Source organism: Pelophylax lessonae, assembly GCF_965119305.1.
Source record: "Pelophylax lessonae genome assembly, chromosome: 6".
Classification (NCBI taxonomy): Eukaryota; Metazoa; Chordata; class Amphibia; order Anura; family Ranidae; genus Pelophylax; species Pelophylax lessonae.
The window spans coordinates 147,042,880-147,061,271 of record NC_138773.1 but is presented as its reverse complement, the minus strand read 5'-3'; the positions used below and the strand labels follow the sequence as shown (position 1 = coordinate 147,061,271).

At 46.1% G+C, this 18,392-nt stretch overlaps 1 protein-coding gene across 2 annotated transcripts in view; it reads left to right on the top strand.

The window, feature by feature from the left end:
• Positions 1-18,392, top strand: part of NUBP1 (NUBP iron-sulfur cluster assembly factor 1, cytosolic) — a 198,911-nt gene that overhangs the window by 46,831 nt on the left and 133,688 nt on the right. For both annotated transcript variants that reach the window (XM_082261930.1, XM_082261929.1), the window contains one exon: positions 15,070-15,160. In XM_082261930.1, the coding sequence (XP_082118056.1) occupies positions 15,070-15,160 (91 nt within the window). The remainder of the gene's footprint in view (positions 1-15,069; positions 15,161-18,392) is intronic.

Sequence of the window (18,392 nt, the reverse complement as noted above, 5' to 3'; positions counted from 1 at the left end):
TTTTGGACGACTCAGCTTCAGGGTCAACTGGTTCGTGTTCAGTTGGACAACGCCACGGCGGTGGCTTACGTCATTCACCAGGGGGGCACCAAAAGTGCCCGGGCGCCCAAGGAAGTGGCCGAGATCCGGTCTTGGGTCGGGGTGCGCGTTCCAGCGATTTTGGCTGTTCACATTCTGGGAGTGGGGATCTGGCAGGCGGACTATCTGAGTCGCCAGTCCTTGGACCGGGGGCAATAGTCCCTGCATCCGGAGGGGTTTCACCTCCTGTGTGCCCGGTGGGGGATTCCGGACATGGCTTTGTTCGCATCCCGTCCCAACATGGAGGTGGGAAGGTTCGTGGCTGGAACCCGCGATCCTCTGACAGACGCCGCAAACGCGTTGGTGGTGCCCTGGCACCAGTATCGGCTGGTTTATGCCTTCCCTCCGTTTCAACTGCTGTCCAGGTTCTTCCGGCGGTTGGCGTAGGAACTGGTGCAGGTAATTCTGGTGGCCCCAGGTTGGTCTCGTCGATCTTTGTACGCAGACCTTGTACAGATGGAGGGCCATTCTTCCTTCCTGATTTACAATCTTTGGCTTTCACGGCATGGCTGGTAAAAGCTGAGTTTTTGACAGTCAAGGATCTCTCGCATTCTGTCATTCCTGCCTTACTGTAGGCTCGGAAATCTACCTCCAGGTGGATTTACCATCGTGCCTGGAAGGTGTATGTTGCCTGGTGTGGGTCGCCAGGGTTTCGTCCACGCTCTTTTTGCAGTGGCTGGGGTTTTTGGCCTTCCTGCAGGAAGGTGTGGATCATGCTGCTGGGCATGATCGAAGGTCATTTGTTGGTCTTTGGCCATTTTCTTCCAGCATCCCTTGCCGACTTTGCATCTTTGTTCAAGGGGTGCGTCTTCCGGTTCCCCCATGGCAGGCTTCTTTTGCCTCAGTGGGGCCTGACTTTGGGTTTGTCCGTTTTTACAACCGCCTCCCTTTGGAGAACTTTCGGAGCGTTAGCTCTACCGGTGTTATCCCAGAAAGTTGCTTTTCTGGTGGCTATCACCTCTGCTCACAGGCTGTCTGGAGTGGCGGCTCTGTCTTGCCGTTCGCCTATCTGTTCCTAGGGATGATGTGGTCTTGCGACCAACTCAGTCTGCTTTCCACCTGTTCGAAGCTGTTATTTTACCTTTGCTTGTGCGAAGCCCATGCATGCCTGGGACTTTGCTGTGCATTTGTTGGCTGTGGTCCAGGGGATCAGGGTTGACCTGTCTGCCACGGAGTCCTTTAGGGAGTCTGCTCCCTGTCTGTCCTTCCGAGGGACTTTGGTAGGGTTTGGCTTCGTCCGCTACAACGCTTTGCTGTTAGACCGGACAGGCTGTTGCTCTGGCCTATTCTCTAAGTGGTCAGGCTGTTAGACCGGACAGGCTGTTGCTCTGGCCTATTCTCTAAGTGGTCAGGTGCCACCTTTCCCTACGAGAGCACGCTCTAGTAGAGCTGTCTCTGCCTTTTTTGGGCTCCGGTGTGCGCAGCGGTGGCATGGTCGTCTGTGCATGCTTTTTACTAACTTCTACGATTTCGATGTAATGGCATCCTCGGATGCTTCCTTTGGCCGCTAAGTTTTGTGCGCGGCGACGTAGAGACGTATTGTTCTGTCTCCTCTTGGGATGCATGTTGTTCTAGGGTTGGCTCCTGTTGAGCTTCTGTTGTCCTGTTGGCTCAGTTTTTTCTCTGGCCTGGTTGATACGTTTCCTTTTCTTGGTTGCGTCTTCCCACCACTCACACCTGCACTGCTTTGGGACTTCCCAAAGGTGAAGGAATACTGAACGGGCTGCGACTATCAGAGGACGTAAGAGAAAAAATAATTTCTCTTACGTCCTCTGACAGTCGCCGCCCATTCATACAGTCTTCACGATTGGTATTGGCCGCCTCCGCAGGAGCAAGCTAGGCAGTAATTTTGTTAATACAACAAACGTTCCCCAGTGCGGGCGTTTTCTGCTGCATTTGGCGCGGTTTCGCTCGGCCGTAATGTTTTGTAAGGGCTGGCTGTTTGGCCTCAGACTGAGGGCAGAGGCCATTTTCCATCTTCATTGCCAGCGCCAATCGGGCGCCATCTTTAGTGTGGGTAGATGTCCTGTCTGGGCAGTGGCCATTTTCTAAGTGCTTTTCCTCCATTTGACTCTATCGGGCACCATATTTTTGTGGCTCAGGGCTGGCTTTTGCCTCTAGGGGCGTGAGGTCACTTCCTCTTTATAATCCGCTTTCTCAAAAGCAGCGTGGCAAGTATAGGGACACTGTAGGGGGATTTTACTGGCTTTCTCTGGCTATATTTCTGCAAGCACTCTGTTGTCCGTTTAGTTTTAGTTAAGAGAAGGGTCTCCCCCCTGTAGTGCAGTTTGCGAGAGGGGTCCGCGGGAACCGCCGTTTTTAAAGGGACAGTGTCATTTTTTTGCACTTTGCTAATATGGAGTCCCAGGATAGAAAATTCCCCATAGACCTAGTTGGTGGTTCAGATACTCCTGATCCCACTTCCTTAGCCTCTTTATCTGCTGCACTTGGGACTTTAGCGTCAAAGGTTGATCCGCTGATGTCTGACCGAGTTACAAAGAAACGGCCTATGCCCTCTCAGTCTTCTGACTCAGAGCCTGAATTGGTTGCCACGGGCGACGTCCCCCTTGAGGGGTCCCCGTTTTCTCAGATGTGGAGGAGGAGGTTTCTTCCTCTGGGATAGCACGTGACCGCGCTGCGGTAGACGCACTTATTAGCTCCATTAAGGAGACTTTAAATCTTGATGATGAGCCCTCCATGGCAGGTAAGCGGGTTTCCTTTGGGACCCGCAAGAACCGGAAAGTCGGGTCAGGTTTTTCCTTGTCCCGAGGAGTTTCAGGAAACGGTAAATGACCAATGGCGTTGCATTAAACAGACGCTGGTAGTACCTAAGAGATTTAAATACCGTTATCCCTTTGCGGATTCGGTTGATACTCGCTGCACTGTGGTTCCTAAAGTGGACCACACTGTTTCCAGACTAAATAAATCCACCTTGATGCCCGTGGAAGACTCTCCGGTGTTCAAGGACCCGGCGGACAGACGGGTGGAAAGCTTTCCCGCCACATGTATATGGTGGCGGGTTCCCTGCTGAAACCGGTGTTCGCCTCAGTGGGTGTCTCTCAGACTATCGCAGAATGTGCCAAGGTGCTTAGGCGCACTCTGGTAGCAGAGTCGGCTTCTGCTGCTTTGCTGGACATGTTGGATCAAATGGCACAGGCCTTGATGTACCTGTAATCATTTTATGGTAAGTTCTTACAAAAATTATATTTTTCGTGCCTCCGGGGCACAAGAAAAAGGTAAGCCGTTCAGAGCTTCTGGAGGGAATAAGAATCTCTGGGGCAAGCCCAAGACCAGTCCGATTCTGTGGACAAGTCCTGTTCAGTATGAAGGGGCGCCCTCACCCGTTTCTGGGGTGGGGGATGTCTACGCTTCTTTGAGGAACCCTGGACTTGCTTCATTCAAGACCAATGGGTTCACAAACTAATTCGTTCCAATTACAAGATTGAATTTCGGTCCCGACCGCGGACAGGTTCTTTCAGTCAAATCTTTGCCTGTCTCCGGATCGTTTGAAGGATCTTCGGGAGGCTGTGCAGGATCTCCTTGCTCAAGGATTGATTGTTCCTCCGCAGGAACGTTTTTAAGGTTTCTATTCAAACCTGTTCACGGTGCCCAGAAAGGAGGGGAAGATGCATCCAACCTTGGACCTCAAGGCTCTGAACCACTTTGTGCGGGTGCAGAGGTTTCGAATGGAGTCCATTCGGCCGGTGGTGGCATGTTTTGAATCTGGGATTTTCTGGCCTACATCGATATATAAAAGATGCGTATTTGCACATCTCCATCTTCGAGGGACACCAGCGATTCCTCCGCCTTTGTGGCGGAAGAGGAGCATTTTCAATTTGTGGCGTTATCCTTTGGTCTCTCCTCCTCTCCCAGCGTTTTTACCAAGGTCCTGGCCCTGGTGTTGGCCTTGTTAGGTCAGAGAGGGATTGTGATCTTGGGATATCTGGACAATCTCCTATTGCGAGCAGACTCTCACTTGGATCTGTTGGGCGACCTCTCAATTACAGTTCAGGCCCTTCAGGAATTCGGGTGGACGATCAATTTCAGAAAATCTGCTCTGACATCCTTCGTACGGATGACTTATCTGGGGCTGACTCTAGACTCCGCCTTGGCGAAGGTCTTTCTTGCCTTGGAAAAGCTTCAGAAGTTGCTAGGGACGATCAGGTTGCTGTTGGAAACTGATCGGTCTTCCCTACGGACTTGCATGAGAGCCCTGGGTCTGATGGTGTCAACATTCGAGGCGGTTCAGTTTGCTCAGTCTCACTCGAGGCCTCTGCAATAAGAGATTCTTGCAAAATGGCACAGGGATCCACGGTTGTTGGACCAGAAAATATGTCTGAGCCATCTCATGAGGTCTGCTCCATCCTGGTGGATCCAGTCACCAGCTTTGTGTCAGGGCAAGTCCTTCCTGCCACTGTTCTGCACGGTGGTCACCGCGGACGCCAGCCTGTCTGGCTGGGATGGAGTGCTGGGGAAGCTCTGTGCCCAGGGGACTTGGTCGACAAAGGAGTCTTCCTTTCTGATCAGTATTTTGGAGCTCAGAGCGATCAAGCTTTGCCTGTTCCACTGGACAAATCAGCTACACGGTTCTCTGGTTCAGATTCAATCGGACAATGCCACGACTGTGGTTTACATCAATCATCAAGGGGGCACCAAGAGTGTCCTGGTGGCCAATGAGGTGGCCGAGATGATGGTATGGGCAGAATACAATGTTCTGGCTCTTTCCGCAGTCCACATTCTGGGTGTGGTAAATTGGCAAGCGGATTACCTGAGTCGTCAGGTGCTGGAACAAGGGGAAATTTACCCTTCACCCGGAGGAGTTTCATCTCCTGTGCGTCTGGTGGGGAACTCTGGACTTTTCTGTTGAGGCGAGGCGCAAAGTTATCCACCTCCGGAGATTTGTGGCCAGGTTTCGGGATCCTCTGGCCGACACCACAGACGCTTTGGTGGAGCCGGTATTGGCTGATTTATGGTAAGAGTAAAAGTTTGGGGTGCTCCTGCGCTACGGACAGTAACACAAGTACCGAACTGATAGTGTGTTTAAAATGTGTGTGGGGATCAGATGGTTATGCTGCCTCCAACTTACCGCAAGGGTAAAGAATATGGGGGGGTCGGGAGGTGTTGGTATGGGGCGCTACCACCTTGAACAACAAATTACTTTGTTGTGTGTGATCCCACTTGAAAGTGCACAGTGCTTGCTTGTAAACAGATATTGTGCAGATATAGAAAGTGCTGCGTGCTTTACAAAGTAACTGTGCAAATTGGTGCAAACATAAAATTGGTACTGTATTGCCGATTGGATTGTAACATCTATGTATCATACATCAAATAAAAGGCAATGTGCAACTTGGTGCAAATAAAAAAATTGGTACTGGATTACCGATTTGGATTGTACCATCTGTGTGTCATTCATCAGATGGAAAGCGACCGTGTATTAGGTGACCAGTGCCAAAGTGCAAATGTGCAAAAACAATATTTACAACCTTCAATGTGACCAACATCCGTGATAAGTATAAAATGAGATACAATATAAAATCAATTTTCTCAAAAGGAGTGGAAGTGAATAGCGCTTGTTTGCGCCTGCTGAAAGCCCTAATGCCAGGTAGAGCACTTACCAAAGGGACTCTCCCTTGTTCCCCTGATGTGGCTGTTTCTCCCTCTCACTGATGCCTGCACGGTCTCTCACTGCTGTTTGTTCCGCATATACCGTTGCGTGTGCATCTAAGCAGTTAGTGGGAGAGAAACCAAGAGAGCTTCCATTGCGTAGTATGTGTGTCACAGGGGGAAAAAATAGTAGCGACTCACTGTTTTGGAAGTTCACCGTCATCTTCAAGCTGACGGTGAACTTCCAAAACAGTGAGTCGCTACTATTTTTTCCCCCTGTGACACACATACTACGCAATGGAAGCTCTCTTGGTTTCTCTCCCACTAACTGCTTAGATGCACACGCAACGGTATATGCGGAACAAACAGCAGTGAGAGACCGTGCAGGCATCAGTGAGAGGGAGAAACAGCCACATCAGGGGAACAAGGGAGAGTCCCTTTGGTAAGTGCTCTACCTGGCATTAGCACTTTGAGCACGCGCAAACAAGCGCTATTCACTTCCACTCCTTTTGAGAAAATTGATTTTATATTGTATCTCATTTTATACTTATCACGGATGTTGGTCACATTGAAGGTTGTAAATATTGTTTTTGCACTTTGGCACTGGTCACCTAATACACGGTCGCTTTCCATCTGATGAATGACACACAGATGGTACAATCCAAATCGGTAATCCAGTACAAATTTTTATGTTTGCACCAATTTGCACAGTTACTTTGTAAAGCACGCAGCACTTTCTATATCTGCACAATATCTGTTTACAAGCAAGCACTGTGCACTTTCAAGTGGGATCACACACAACAAAGTAATTTGTTGTTCAAGGTGGTAGCGCCCCATACCAACACCTCCCGACCCCCCCCCCCCATTGGCTGATTTATGCCTTCCCTCCTCTCAAACTCCTGCCAAGGTTTCTTCGCAGGGTGGCGGTGGAAGGAATTCCAGTCGTTCTGGTGGCCCCAGACTGGCCTCGTCGGTCTTAGTACGCAGACCTAGTAAAAATGGTTGTCGATCTTCCGTGGAGACTTCCTTTGCGGGAGGGTCAGCTGTCCCAGGGACCAATCTTTCATCCTGCTTTACGGTCACTGGCTTTAACGGCGTGGCTGTTGAAAGCAAGGTATTGAGGGATAGAGGTCTTTCTGACTCGGTGATTCCTACACTTTTGAAGGCCAGGAAGTCGACGTCCAGGAAGATCTATCATCATACGTGGAAATAGTACATTTTCATAGTGTGAGCTGCACCCTGACAAAAAGGGGTTGAGCAGTGGTTGGCTTTGGGAACTATCAAGGGCCAAGTGTCAGCCTTGGCTATTTACTTTCAACGTCCGTTGGCTACAAATAGCTTGATTTGCACTTTTATTCAGGGGGTGCGTCATCTGGCTTCTCCGAGGGGATCCCTGTTGCCTCCGTGGGATCCCAACCTTGTTTTGTATGTTCTTCAAAAGCCTCCTTTTGAGAACATTAGGGAGATTTCTCTTTGTCCTTTTTGACCCTGTTTTTTTCCGCTTTGGAGGATTTCTTTGTCGCAGAAGGTTGCTTTTCTGGTGGCAATTACTTCTGCCTGCAGAGTGTCTGAGTTGGCGGCACTGTCCTGTCATTCGCCTTATTTGGTGGTCCACAGAGATAAAGTGGTACTCTGACCTAATCCATCTTTTCTTCCTAAGGTGGTGTCAGATTTTCATCTCAATGAAGACATTGTGTTGCCTTCCCTATGTCCTAAGCCTAGGTATCCCAAGGAAATTGCCTTGCACTCTCTGGATGTGGTTCGGGCGATAAAGGTTTACCTGATGGTAACTGAGTCTTTTAGGAAATTGGACTCTCTCTTTTGTTCTTACCGAAGGACCTCAAAGGTTTGGCTGTATCTGCTGTGACCATATCCAGATGGATCAGGCAGACAGTTTTTCAGGCTTATTCACTGAAGAGTCAGGTTCCTCTTTTCCCTGTGAAGGCTCATTCTACTAGAGCGCTGAGTGCCTCTTGGGCTTTTCGCCATCAGGCCTCAGTAGTGCAAGTTTGTAAAGCAGCGACTTGGTCGTCTGCACACTTTTACAAAATTCTACAAGGTAGATTTGTTGCCATTTTCAGATGCTTCCTTTTGGCTGCACGGTTTTGCAGGCTGCTGTTTCATAAGATAATCGTTTATTTCTCTTTTTAGGGGTTTTTTCTTTCATGGGTGAGCTCCTGTTGTTTCTGGTTGAGCTTCATGTTTTCCAGTTTGCTAAGTTTAGCCTTTGGAGTTTACGTTTACTGTCTGGTTGCGTTCTCCCCACTCCTCATGCCTACACTGCTTTGGGACGTCCCAACGGTCTAAGAAGTATAAGAGCTGTGTCTGTCAATGGATGATAGAGAAAACTGGATTTTTGTGAGAACTTAGCTTAAAATCCTTTTCTCTTGAGTCCATTGAAAGATGCAACACCCACCCCTCTGATTTGGGGATGGTTTTGTGTCTTCTTTCACTGCTTGCAACTAAACTGTTTTGCTGGAGCAGGGTGTGTGGGGTTATGCCTATAGGGACAGCCCTGTGGGCGTGGTGAATTGCTTTTTTTCCTGCCTAGTACTACTCCTGCAGGGGGCAGCATAACCCAACGGTCTAAGAAGTATAAGTGCTGTTTCTGTCAATGGACTTAGAGAAAAGGAATTTACAATAAGTTCTTACAACAATCCAGTTTTCCTGTGTAAATCTTTTTTTGTGAAACCTCTTTAAAACTTTAGCCAACCAGCAACTTAGATTAGCTTAGCAGATTTGCTGTTTGGAAGCTGAAGAGTGGGAAATTTGAGTGGAGAGTGATAAAAGGTTTTGATTTTGACTGCTGGTGACTGTTTTAAGGGGCTCCTTTCCTTGCAGTTTTTTTTTGGGCTTTTTTTTTTTTTTTTCCTTTTTTTGTTACTCTTTTTGTTTTTTTTTCTGTCACTTTTTTTTTTAAATAGCCTTTTTTTTTTTTTTTCTTTCTTTCTTTCCTTCCTTCAGACTACTAATTAAGGGGAGTGGTTAATTGGTCACAGGTGCTTCAGGTGCTATTTAAATTTCTGCTGGACTCATTTGAGCTTGCTAATCCTTTAGCTGGTCACCTTTTTGCTTGCTGGAACTCTGAGCAAGTGGAACTTGACTAAGTGGTGAGTTATAAACCAGAGTTTTTAAAACAGGAGATTTGAACAGGAGTCTTCGGACCTGTAAGTAAAATCTGAAAATTTTCAGGTAGTTTTTATTATTGTTGTAACTGGGAAAATGTGTGCTAGCAAGATTGAAGGTTTTGTGCAGTGCACAGTGTGCTGCATGTATACAATAAGGGAGCAACCGCTCCAGGATGGATACCGCTGTGACAGATGTGCGCAGGTTGGCCTTCTGGAAACTCGCATTGGAGATCTGGAGGAGCAAATTGCAACACTGGGCAGAACTGACAACCTTGAAGGGGGTCCTCTGCTAACTAAGCAGGTGACTAGTGGGGTAATTGTGGAGGGTGGAGGGGTAAGTCAGGTTTAGTAGGTAGGAAGATGGGTTAATACAGTCAGAGGGAGTGGTAGGGGCTCACAGAAAAGGAAGGCGAGACTTGGGTTTGAGCACCCTAACAGATTTGCCATGTTGGGTGAAGATGTGGGGCTGGCAAACTGAGGTGGCAGCCCTAGATGTCACTGCTATCCCTAACAGCCGGGAGAGCAGTCCGTCTAGTAGAGGTGGTGGGGGGACTGTAGGTAGGCCTAGACAGTTGGTGGTAATTGGGGATTCTATAATCCAGAAGGACTGATAGAATAATTTGTCGCCAGGATCGCCTCAACCGAATGGCTTGCTGTCTCCCTGGTGCCAGGGTTCGGTATGTGGTGGACCGAGTTGATAAATTACTTGGAGGGGCTGGGCATGACCAGCTGTCTTGGTTCACATTGGAACCAATGACAGAATATATGGAAGGTGGAATATATGGAAGGTGAAGGCTCCTTAAGAACCAATTTAATGAACTAGGCTGCAAGTTGAATGGAAGGACCTCCAAGGTTATATTCTCTGAAATATTGCATGTTCCATGCGCAACACAGGAAAGGCAGGGGGAGATTAGAGAGCTGAATGCATGGCTAAAGACCTGGTGTAAGGAGGGATTTGGGTTTTTAGAGCACTGGGCTCATTTTTCATTGGGGTGCAACCTATATGCTAAAGATGGTTTGCACCTAAATGGAGGGGGGTCTGTTGTGCTGGGGGAGAGGTTTATGGGAAGGCTGGAGGAGTTTTTAAACTAAGATTGAGGGGGGAGGGTGAATTAGATTATAATGGGGCAGACAGGTCAGACAGGGGTCAGCCTCTATTGGTGGGTGGAATGGGGAAAGATGGGGGGAGAGTTATGGCAGAGGATAAGAAGGTTCCCATGTTACAAACAACCATTGGAAATTGTACTATTTGTACCAAAATTAAAAACATGCAAAATAAGTGTGCAAAATGGGACAATGATTTAAAGTGTTTGTTCACCAATGCCAGAAGTCTGCCAAGCAAAATAGGTGAGTTGGAAGCTCTGGTGCATGAGGAGAACTATGACTTAATTGGTATTGTTGAATCTTGGCTTCATTCTTCACATGACTGGGCTATTAATATTCCTGGATATGCTCTCTTTCGGAAAGACTGTAAAACGGAGGGGTGGTGGTGTTTGTCTCTGTGAGAAGTGATCTCAAAGTGAGTGTTAAAGATGACCTAGTTGATGGAGAGTGTGCTGAATCTGAAGCAGTATGGGTTGAAATGTACATGGGTGTGCGTAAAACAAAGATTATCGATTATCGTTGGAGTTTGTTATAGACCTCCCAGTATTAATGAGGAGGTGGAGACTCAGCTCCTGGGACAGATAGAAAGGGCTGCAAGGGCTGGGACAGTGTTAATAATGGGGGATTTTAACTACCCAGACATTGACTGGAGTAATGGCACTACTGGAACATTTAAAGGGCACAAATTTAAACCTATTACAAGACAATTTTATGGTGCAGTTTATTGAGGCCCCCACTAGAAATGATGCTCTGTTGGACCTGGTAATCTCAAAGCATGCAGAGCTTATTAACAATGTTCATATAAAAGAACATCTGGGTAGCAGTGACCATAACCTGATTTCATTTAATGTTAGCTGTAAGCAAAAAATGCATACAGGAAATACAAAAACACTTCACTTTAAGAGAGCAAATCTTCCAAGGATGAGGGCTGCTCTCCAGGATTTAGACTGGGAGGGAATATTGGCATCAATGAGCACAGACTAGAAATGGGAATTTTTCAAAAAGACTTTATGCAAAGTATATTCCCATGGGTAATAAGTTTAAAAGGCTAAAATATGTGGCTCACTGGAAAAGTTAAAAAAGCTATAGATAAAAGGAAACGGGGCTTTTAATAAATATAAAAATGAGGGAACACTATCCTTGTTTAATTATAGAGGGGAGGGGGATACTGCGCTTCTGGGAAGTAAGTTATCTAATCTCTAAATTAATTGGTGAACACAAATTAAATGTAAATTGGTGAAATTATATATAGATTCTAGATATTTAAATACACTTATAAATAGGGTAAAATCAGTAAATAGTCTGTGTTCCTTGCATATAAATCAAACAAGTATAAAGTGCATCAGTGTAATAAATATTATAGAAAAATACTCACAATCTTAGCTCAATAAAATTGTGCAAATACATACAATTAATACAGTGACAGATAAAGTGCTCAGTGCATTAAACAAATGGGTGAATGAATTAATAAAAAGTCCTTAATAAAGTGCTGCAAGTGACCCCAAATTCCAAAATATCACAAAATATAAAAAAAATTTAAAAAAATATAATGCAGATATTTAAAAACTGTATCCAGGTGATGGAAGCCTTCAAAGAGGTGTATACCCCTCCACTTAACACCATGTGAATTATGGGGTGCTTATTCTCACTCGTTACCCCTCAGGGTGTGCTAATCGCTCACCTCAATATATCTGATCATGCGCCTTGTGATAACCATTCAATACTCCTCTCCTTCCTTAACCTTCAAACAGGGATGGTGCTCAGTCTGCCTTATATCGATCAGGGTCCCGTGTTCTCCAGGTGACCCAACGGATCTCAAACAAAAGGCCCGCAATATTGCCATATAATTCTGACTTTATTTGAATAGATTAAAAGCACTTACATACAACGTTCAAAATTGCGCCTTCAATAACAAACAGGAACGATCGCGGTCCTCACTTCCGCGTATATACGTCACTTCCGGTCAAGCGGCCCTACGCGTTACGCCACTTCCGCTCACGTGGCTTCTTCAGGGGATCTACAGGTGAGCGGAAGCCACGTGAGCGGAAGTGGCGTAACGCGTAGGGCCGCTTGACCGGAAGTGAGGACCGTGATCGTTCCTGTTTGTTATTGAAGGCGCAATTTTGAGCGTTGTATGTAAGTGCTTTTAATCTATTCAAATAAAGTCAGAATTATATGGCAATATTGCACTATTGTGGGCCTTTTGTTTGAGATCCGTTGGTCACCTGGAGAACAAGGGACCCTTATCGATATAAGGCAGACTGAGCACCATCCCTGTTTGAAGGTTAAGGAAGGAGAGGAGAGGAGTATTGAATGGTTATCACAAGGCGCATGATCAGATATATTGAGGTGAGCGATTAGCACCACCTGGATACAGTTTTAAAATATCTGCATTATATTTTTTTTAATTTTTTTGATATTTTGGAATTTGGGGTCACTTGCAGCACTTTTTTAAGGACTTTTTATTAATTCATTCACCCATTTGTTTAATGCACTGAGCACTTTATCTGTCACTGTATTAATTGTATGTATTTGCACAATTTTATTGAGCTAAGATTGTGAGTATTTTTCTATAATATTTATTACACTGATGCACTTTATACTTGATTGATTTATATGCAATGAACACAGACTATTTACTGATTTTACCCTATTTATAAGTGTATTAAAATATCTAGAATCTATATACAATTTCACAAATTTACATTTAATTTGTGTTCACCAATTAATTTAGAGATTAGATAACTTACTTCCCAGAAGCGCGGTATCCCCCCTCCCCTCTATATTAGCTTTGCACTGTATGGTTTGCAGTATCGGTACATGCAGCATCTAGGAAGGGTTCATATATATATATATATATATATATATATATATATATATATATATATATATATATAATAAAATCTCCCAGACAGCGCGAGACTCATACTACTATATATATATCATTGTTTAATTGTTATAAAGAATATAACAGAATATGTAAAAGGGAAATCAGGGACGCAAGAATCCAAAATGAACGACAGATTGCAAAAGATAGTAGGACAAACCCCCAAAAATTCTTCAAATATATTAACAGTAAAAAGGTTAGGTCTGAGCATGTAGGCCCTTTACAAAATAATCAGGAGTGGGTGACTGGGGACAAAGAGAAGGCAAATGTATTAAATACTTTCTTCAGCTCTGTGTATACAAAGGAGCATGGGGGAGCTCATGACCATAATGAGGACGATATTGACACAGCACCAAATGATCCACAATGGCTCAAACGTGATATGGTCCAGAAATATTTAGACAGAATAAGGGGTGGATAAAGCGCCTGGACCAGATGGCATCCACCCACGCATCCTAAAAGAACTGAGCGCTGTAATTTCTAAACCTTTGTTTCTAATTTTTAGGGACTCATTAAGGACTGGAATAGTACCACTGGATTGGCGTAGGGCCAATGTGGTGCCTATATTTAAAAAGGGATCAAAGTCTTTGCCAAGTAACTATAGACCTGTTAGTTTAACTTCTTTAGTCGGGAAGATATTGGAGAGTTTAATAAAAGACCTTATAGATGAGTTCTTGCTGGAAAAAAATGTTTTAAGCAACAGACAGCATGGATTCATGAAAGACAGAAGTTGTCAAACAAACCTGATTTCTTTTTATGAGGAGGTAAGTAAAACCTTGGACAGAGGGGTGGCTGTGGATGTGGTATACTTGGATTTTGCAAAAACGTTTGACACAGTTCCCCACACACGGCTAAAGTCTACTAGCTTGGAAAGATCAGTTTGTAATTGGATAGAAAATTGGCTAAAAGATAGCATTCAGAGAGTAGTGGTTAATGATTCTTACTCTGAATGGTCTAAGGTTATCAGTGGTGTACCCCAAGGTTCAGTGTTGGGCCCCTCACTTTTTAATATCTTTATAAATGATATAGGGTCTGGGATTAAAAGTAGCATTTCAGTCTTTGCAGATGACACCAAGCTTTGCAGTGGAATAACTTCTTTACAGGATGTCTCCAACTTAAAAGCTGACCTCAATGCACTGTTTCATTGGGCAACTATGTGGCAAATGAGGTTTAATGTTGATAAATGTAAAGCTATGCACTTGGGGGCTAAGAATATGCATGCATCATACATACTAGGTGGAGTAGAACTGGGGGAATCCATAGCGGAGAAGGATCTGGGTGTTCTGGTATATCATAAGCTTAATAATAGCATGTAATGCCAAGCTGCTGTTTCCAAAGCAAGCAAAGTCCTTTCTTGTATTAACAGAGGCATGGATTCCAGAGAGAGAGATATAATTTTGCCCCTGCACAAATCATTAGTAAGACCTCATCTGGAATATGCAGTTCGATTTTGGGCACCAGTTCTTAAAAAGGATATCGGGGAACTGGAGAGAGTGCAGAGAAGGGCAACCAAACTGATAAGGGGCATGGAGGACCTCAGCTATGAGAAGAGATTAGAGGAACTGAATTTATTCTCTCTTGAGAAGAGGAGATTAAGGGGGATTTGATCAACATATAAATACATAAGGGGACCATATAGTGAACTTGGTGTTGAGTTGTTCACTTTAAGGTCAACACAGAGGACAAGGGGGCACTCTTTACGTCTAGAGGAAAACAGATTTCATCTCCAAATACGGAAAGGTTTCTTCACCGTAAGAGCTGTGAAAATGTGGAATAGACTTTCTCCAGAGGTGGTTCTGGCTAGCTCACTAGATTACTTTAAAAAGGGTCTGGATTCTTTCCTAGGTGTACATAATATAAATGGGTATTAAAATGTTTTTTATGTGAAGTTGATCCAGGGAATATCCGATTGCCTCTCGGGGCATCAGGAAGGGATTTTTTTCCCCTGCTGTAGCAAATTGGATCATGCTTTGCTGGGGTTTATTTTCGCCTTCCTCTGGATCAACAACGGGTATAGGATTGTGTATATGGGATTGTATGGTTGGGTTTTCAATACTGTTGTTTTTTTTTTGGTTGAACCAGATGGACTTGTGTCTTTTTTCAACCTGACTAACTATGTAACTTTATCACCTGTTTTCTAATTCATCTAATCAAAATATGTAAGAATTAGCACATTTTATCTCGAAGGGCCAATCATTTTCCCAAAATTTCTAGACCAGTGAAATTGGTGAGCTGTAGGCAATCCTAAAGTTTTCTTTCGTATTTCAGTATGTAGAAGACAACCTCGCTGTGATGTCTGTTGGATTCTTGCTTGGGAGTCAAGATGATGCAGTAATATGGAGGGGTCCTAAAAAGAATGGTTTGTATTACCTGCAATATGAATCTGCAATATGAAAATAAAATATGAATATATTCTCACAGGGATTTAGTTTTTATCACTGGGTCCGATTTATAAATGGTGTGTGGGACCAACACATGTACGTTATGATTTTGCTGTAAGCTACTTTTATTGCTTGCAGAGATCTTTTAGAAAATTTCAGAATATATGACATTATAGTTTTAATATTCTATCTATCGGTTGGCAAAGAAAGTTTTGAAAATCTTTGTATGTCCAAATCTTCGATCTGTCACCACTTCCCGTTCATTTCCAGGATCCACTTGTCTACAGCAGTAGCAATATAAGTTAAAATCAGTATTTCTCTTACGTCCTCCGACAGTCGCCGCCTCTTCATATTCGTCACTAATGGGGGGTTATTGACCTTTTCTCCGTAGGAGTAGCTAGGCAACAGAATATATTAATATCAAAGCTTTTAGCACATCCCACCCCCAGGGGGTGGTCCCCTCAGTCAATACCTCCTTGCTTCCTGCTTACCAACCCAGTTTCACATGCCTAGCTCAGGAGTACGCAGGCTGTTCCTGTGCTGGGGCTCTTAGTCTCAGCCACTTTTCTCTTTTTTGATTTTATTTGAAGTTTTTTCTCTTTCTTTTACTTAGCTGTCTATTTCCAGCATTAGTTAGTTCTTCAGATGAAAATGATCGTGCGGAGCCGGGTCTCAGTCTGGCCACCCTGGATCCCAGGGATCAGGGCCAGGGGCTTCCCAGCCTGCCATCGAGCGTTCAGCTTAGGTTTTGCCCTGGCACATTGAACGACCCATCCCTGTTCGCTGCAGGGATGCTATCAGTGAGGTGGCTACCTCACTGGACGCCATTGCGGTTTCGCACCGCAACTCCACTGCGTCATGCTTGCGACACTCCCTGTCCTCAGTACTGCGGTTTGGTCGCTGGAGCAGGCTCCCCACGCCATCCGGACTGGTAAGTGTATCTCTATGTGGGGACCTGTCTTTTTTTGGGTGTCAGTCTGGGACTGTGTGACCCTGCATGTCTGTGTGGCTGCTGTGTTCCCTGTCAGCTCTTGTGTGCACTTGCTGCCTGTGTTTGGGCTGTGAGGGGGGGGGCTCTCCCGCTCTGCTGGGTGTCATATGAAGCAGTAAGATTTTAGACATGCTGTGCGGCGATCGCTGCGGCGATCTGACTTTTTTTCTGGGGCAAAAATTATGGTGGCAGGTCCTGTGAGGTACTGCACACGTTTTTGGCGCCAAACGCCGCCATTTTGAGCGGCGATCGATCCCACATGTCAGCGCCATGTTCTCTTTGCCCAGGGTTTTGTCCTCAGCCAGCGGCCATGTTTGTGTAGCCTTGCAGAGGCTTCATAGGGGCGGTCAGTCTTGCATCACTTCCTTTTCCTCTGGGACAGCGATCGGTGCAGCAGCCTGTGTGAGCTCTCCAGGTTTTATATCTCCTTTTTTCCTGTATTCCTTGCCCAGTTTTCTTATCCCTGTGGGGGTCAGTGTGTTCAGTGGGTGCGGTGGGCAGCGCTCGCCGCGATCTTAAAGGGGCAGTACCCTTTATTAATTATTTTGCTGGGGCATGGATTCTCAGGATTGCAAGTTTCCTCCCACCCTGGTGGGGGTCCAAGGGGCTGCTGCTTCCCCCGAGGGGGCTGATCTGGCCACTATTGTGGCAAACTTAGCTGCTCAGGTGCAGATGCTGGTGGCTGTCCGATCCACAAAACGGCCCAGGGTGTCTATTTCCTCTGATTCAAAGGGCGATGGGGCTGCTATGGCTGGAGTGCCCTTCTCAGGGTCTCCCTCATCCCTGGACCTTGTGGGGGTCTGACGGGGAGGCTAAGGTGGAAGGGGTTGATAATTCTCCCCCTGGCTCGTCTGAAGAGCTTGCACTCATTGATGAGTTGGTTGCTTCTATCAAGCAAACGCTGCATTTGCAGGATGAACCATGTCCTCCTGCCTTGATGTCCTCTTATGGGATGCAGAGGAAACGCAAAACATCGCAGGTTTTTCCTTGCTCTACGGAATTTCAGTACGCGGTTGATGAGCAATGGCGCAATTTAAAAAAGCCTTTTGCTGTGCCGAGTAGGTTCAAGCTGCATTATCCCTTTACACCGGCTACTGATGAGCGTTGGTGTGTACCGCCTCAGGTGGATCACGCGGTGGCGATTTTGAATAAATCAACTGCGATCCCTGCTGAGGATACCCCGGTGTTCTGGGACCCGACGGACAGGAGATTGGAATCTCTGGCCCGTCATGCTTATACGGTTGCTGGCTCTATGCTGAAGCCTATTTTTGCTTCCATTATGGCAGCCCAGGCTATTGCGGATTGGACGCAGGTGCTCAAGCACACTCTGGTGGCTGACTCTGCCCCGCCGACAACTTTGGCTATGGTGGATCAGATTCATCAGGGTGTCATGTATTTGTGTGATGCGGACTTGGATTTAGTCCCTTTGGCGGCGCGCCTTTCTAGTGTGGCGGTCTTGAACCGTCGCCTGATATGGTTGAAATGTTGGTCGGTTGACCAATCTTCTCGCAAGACTCTGGCAAATTTGCCTTAAGCGGGATCCCGCCTTTTTGGCGAATCTTTGGATACTCTGATAAAGGGTATTTCTGGGGGTAAGAGCACTCTCTTGCCCCAATCTCACAAGAATAAGTTTGTTAGTGGTAAGAAGAATGCTTAGTTTAGGCCCTCTCAGGGGTCCTTTCGTGCCTTTCAGTCGCACTATAAGGGCAAGCCCTTCAAAGGCCAAGGCTCCCAGAAGAAGCCGTGGGCGGGTAAGCAGAAGTCCGGCCAGTCCGGATCCGCTGCCCATAACCATGCGGCCTAAAGGGGCGCCCTCACCCATTTCTGGGGTGGGGGGACGTTTGCTCGGTTTTCTTCAACCCTGGCTGGACCGCGTTCGGGACAGGTGGGTTCAGGAAATCGTTCGATCTGGATACAAGATCGAGTTTCTCTCTCGGCCGGCGGGCAGATTTTTCCCCTCAAACCTTCAGCTGACTCCGGACCGTTTGCAGGATCTGCACCTGGCGGTGCGGGACCTGCGGGCCCAGGGAGTGGTGGTTCCGGTACCTCATCGGGACAGATTTCGGGGGTTCTATTCCAATCTGTTCACTGTGCCCAGAAAGGAGGGCAAAGTACGTCCGATTCTGGACTTGAAAGCTCTAAACCGCTTTGTGCGGGTTAGCAAGTTTCGCATGGAATCTCTGCGCTCGGTGGTGGCTGCCCTGGTTCCGGGGGAATTC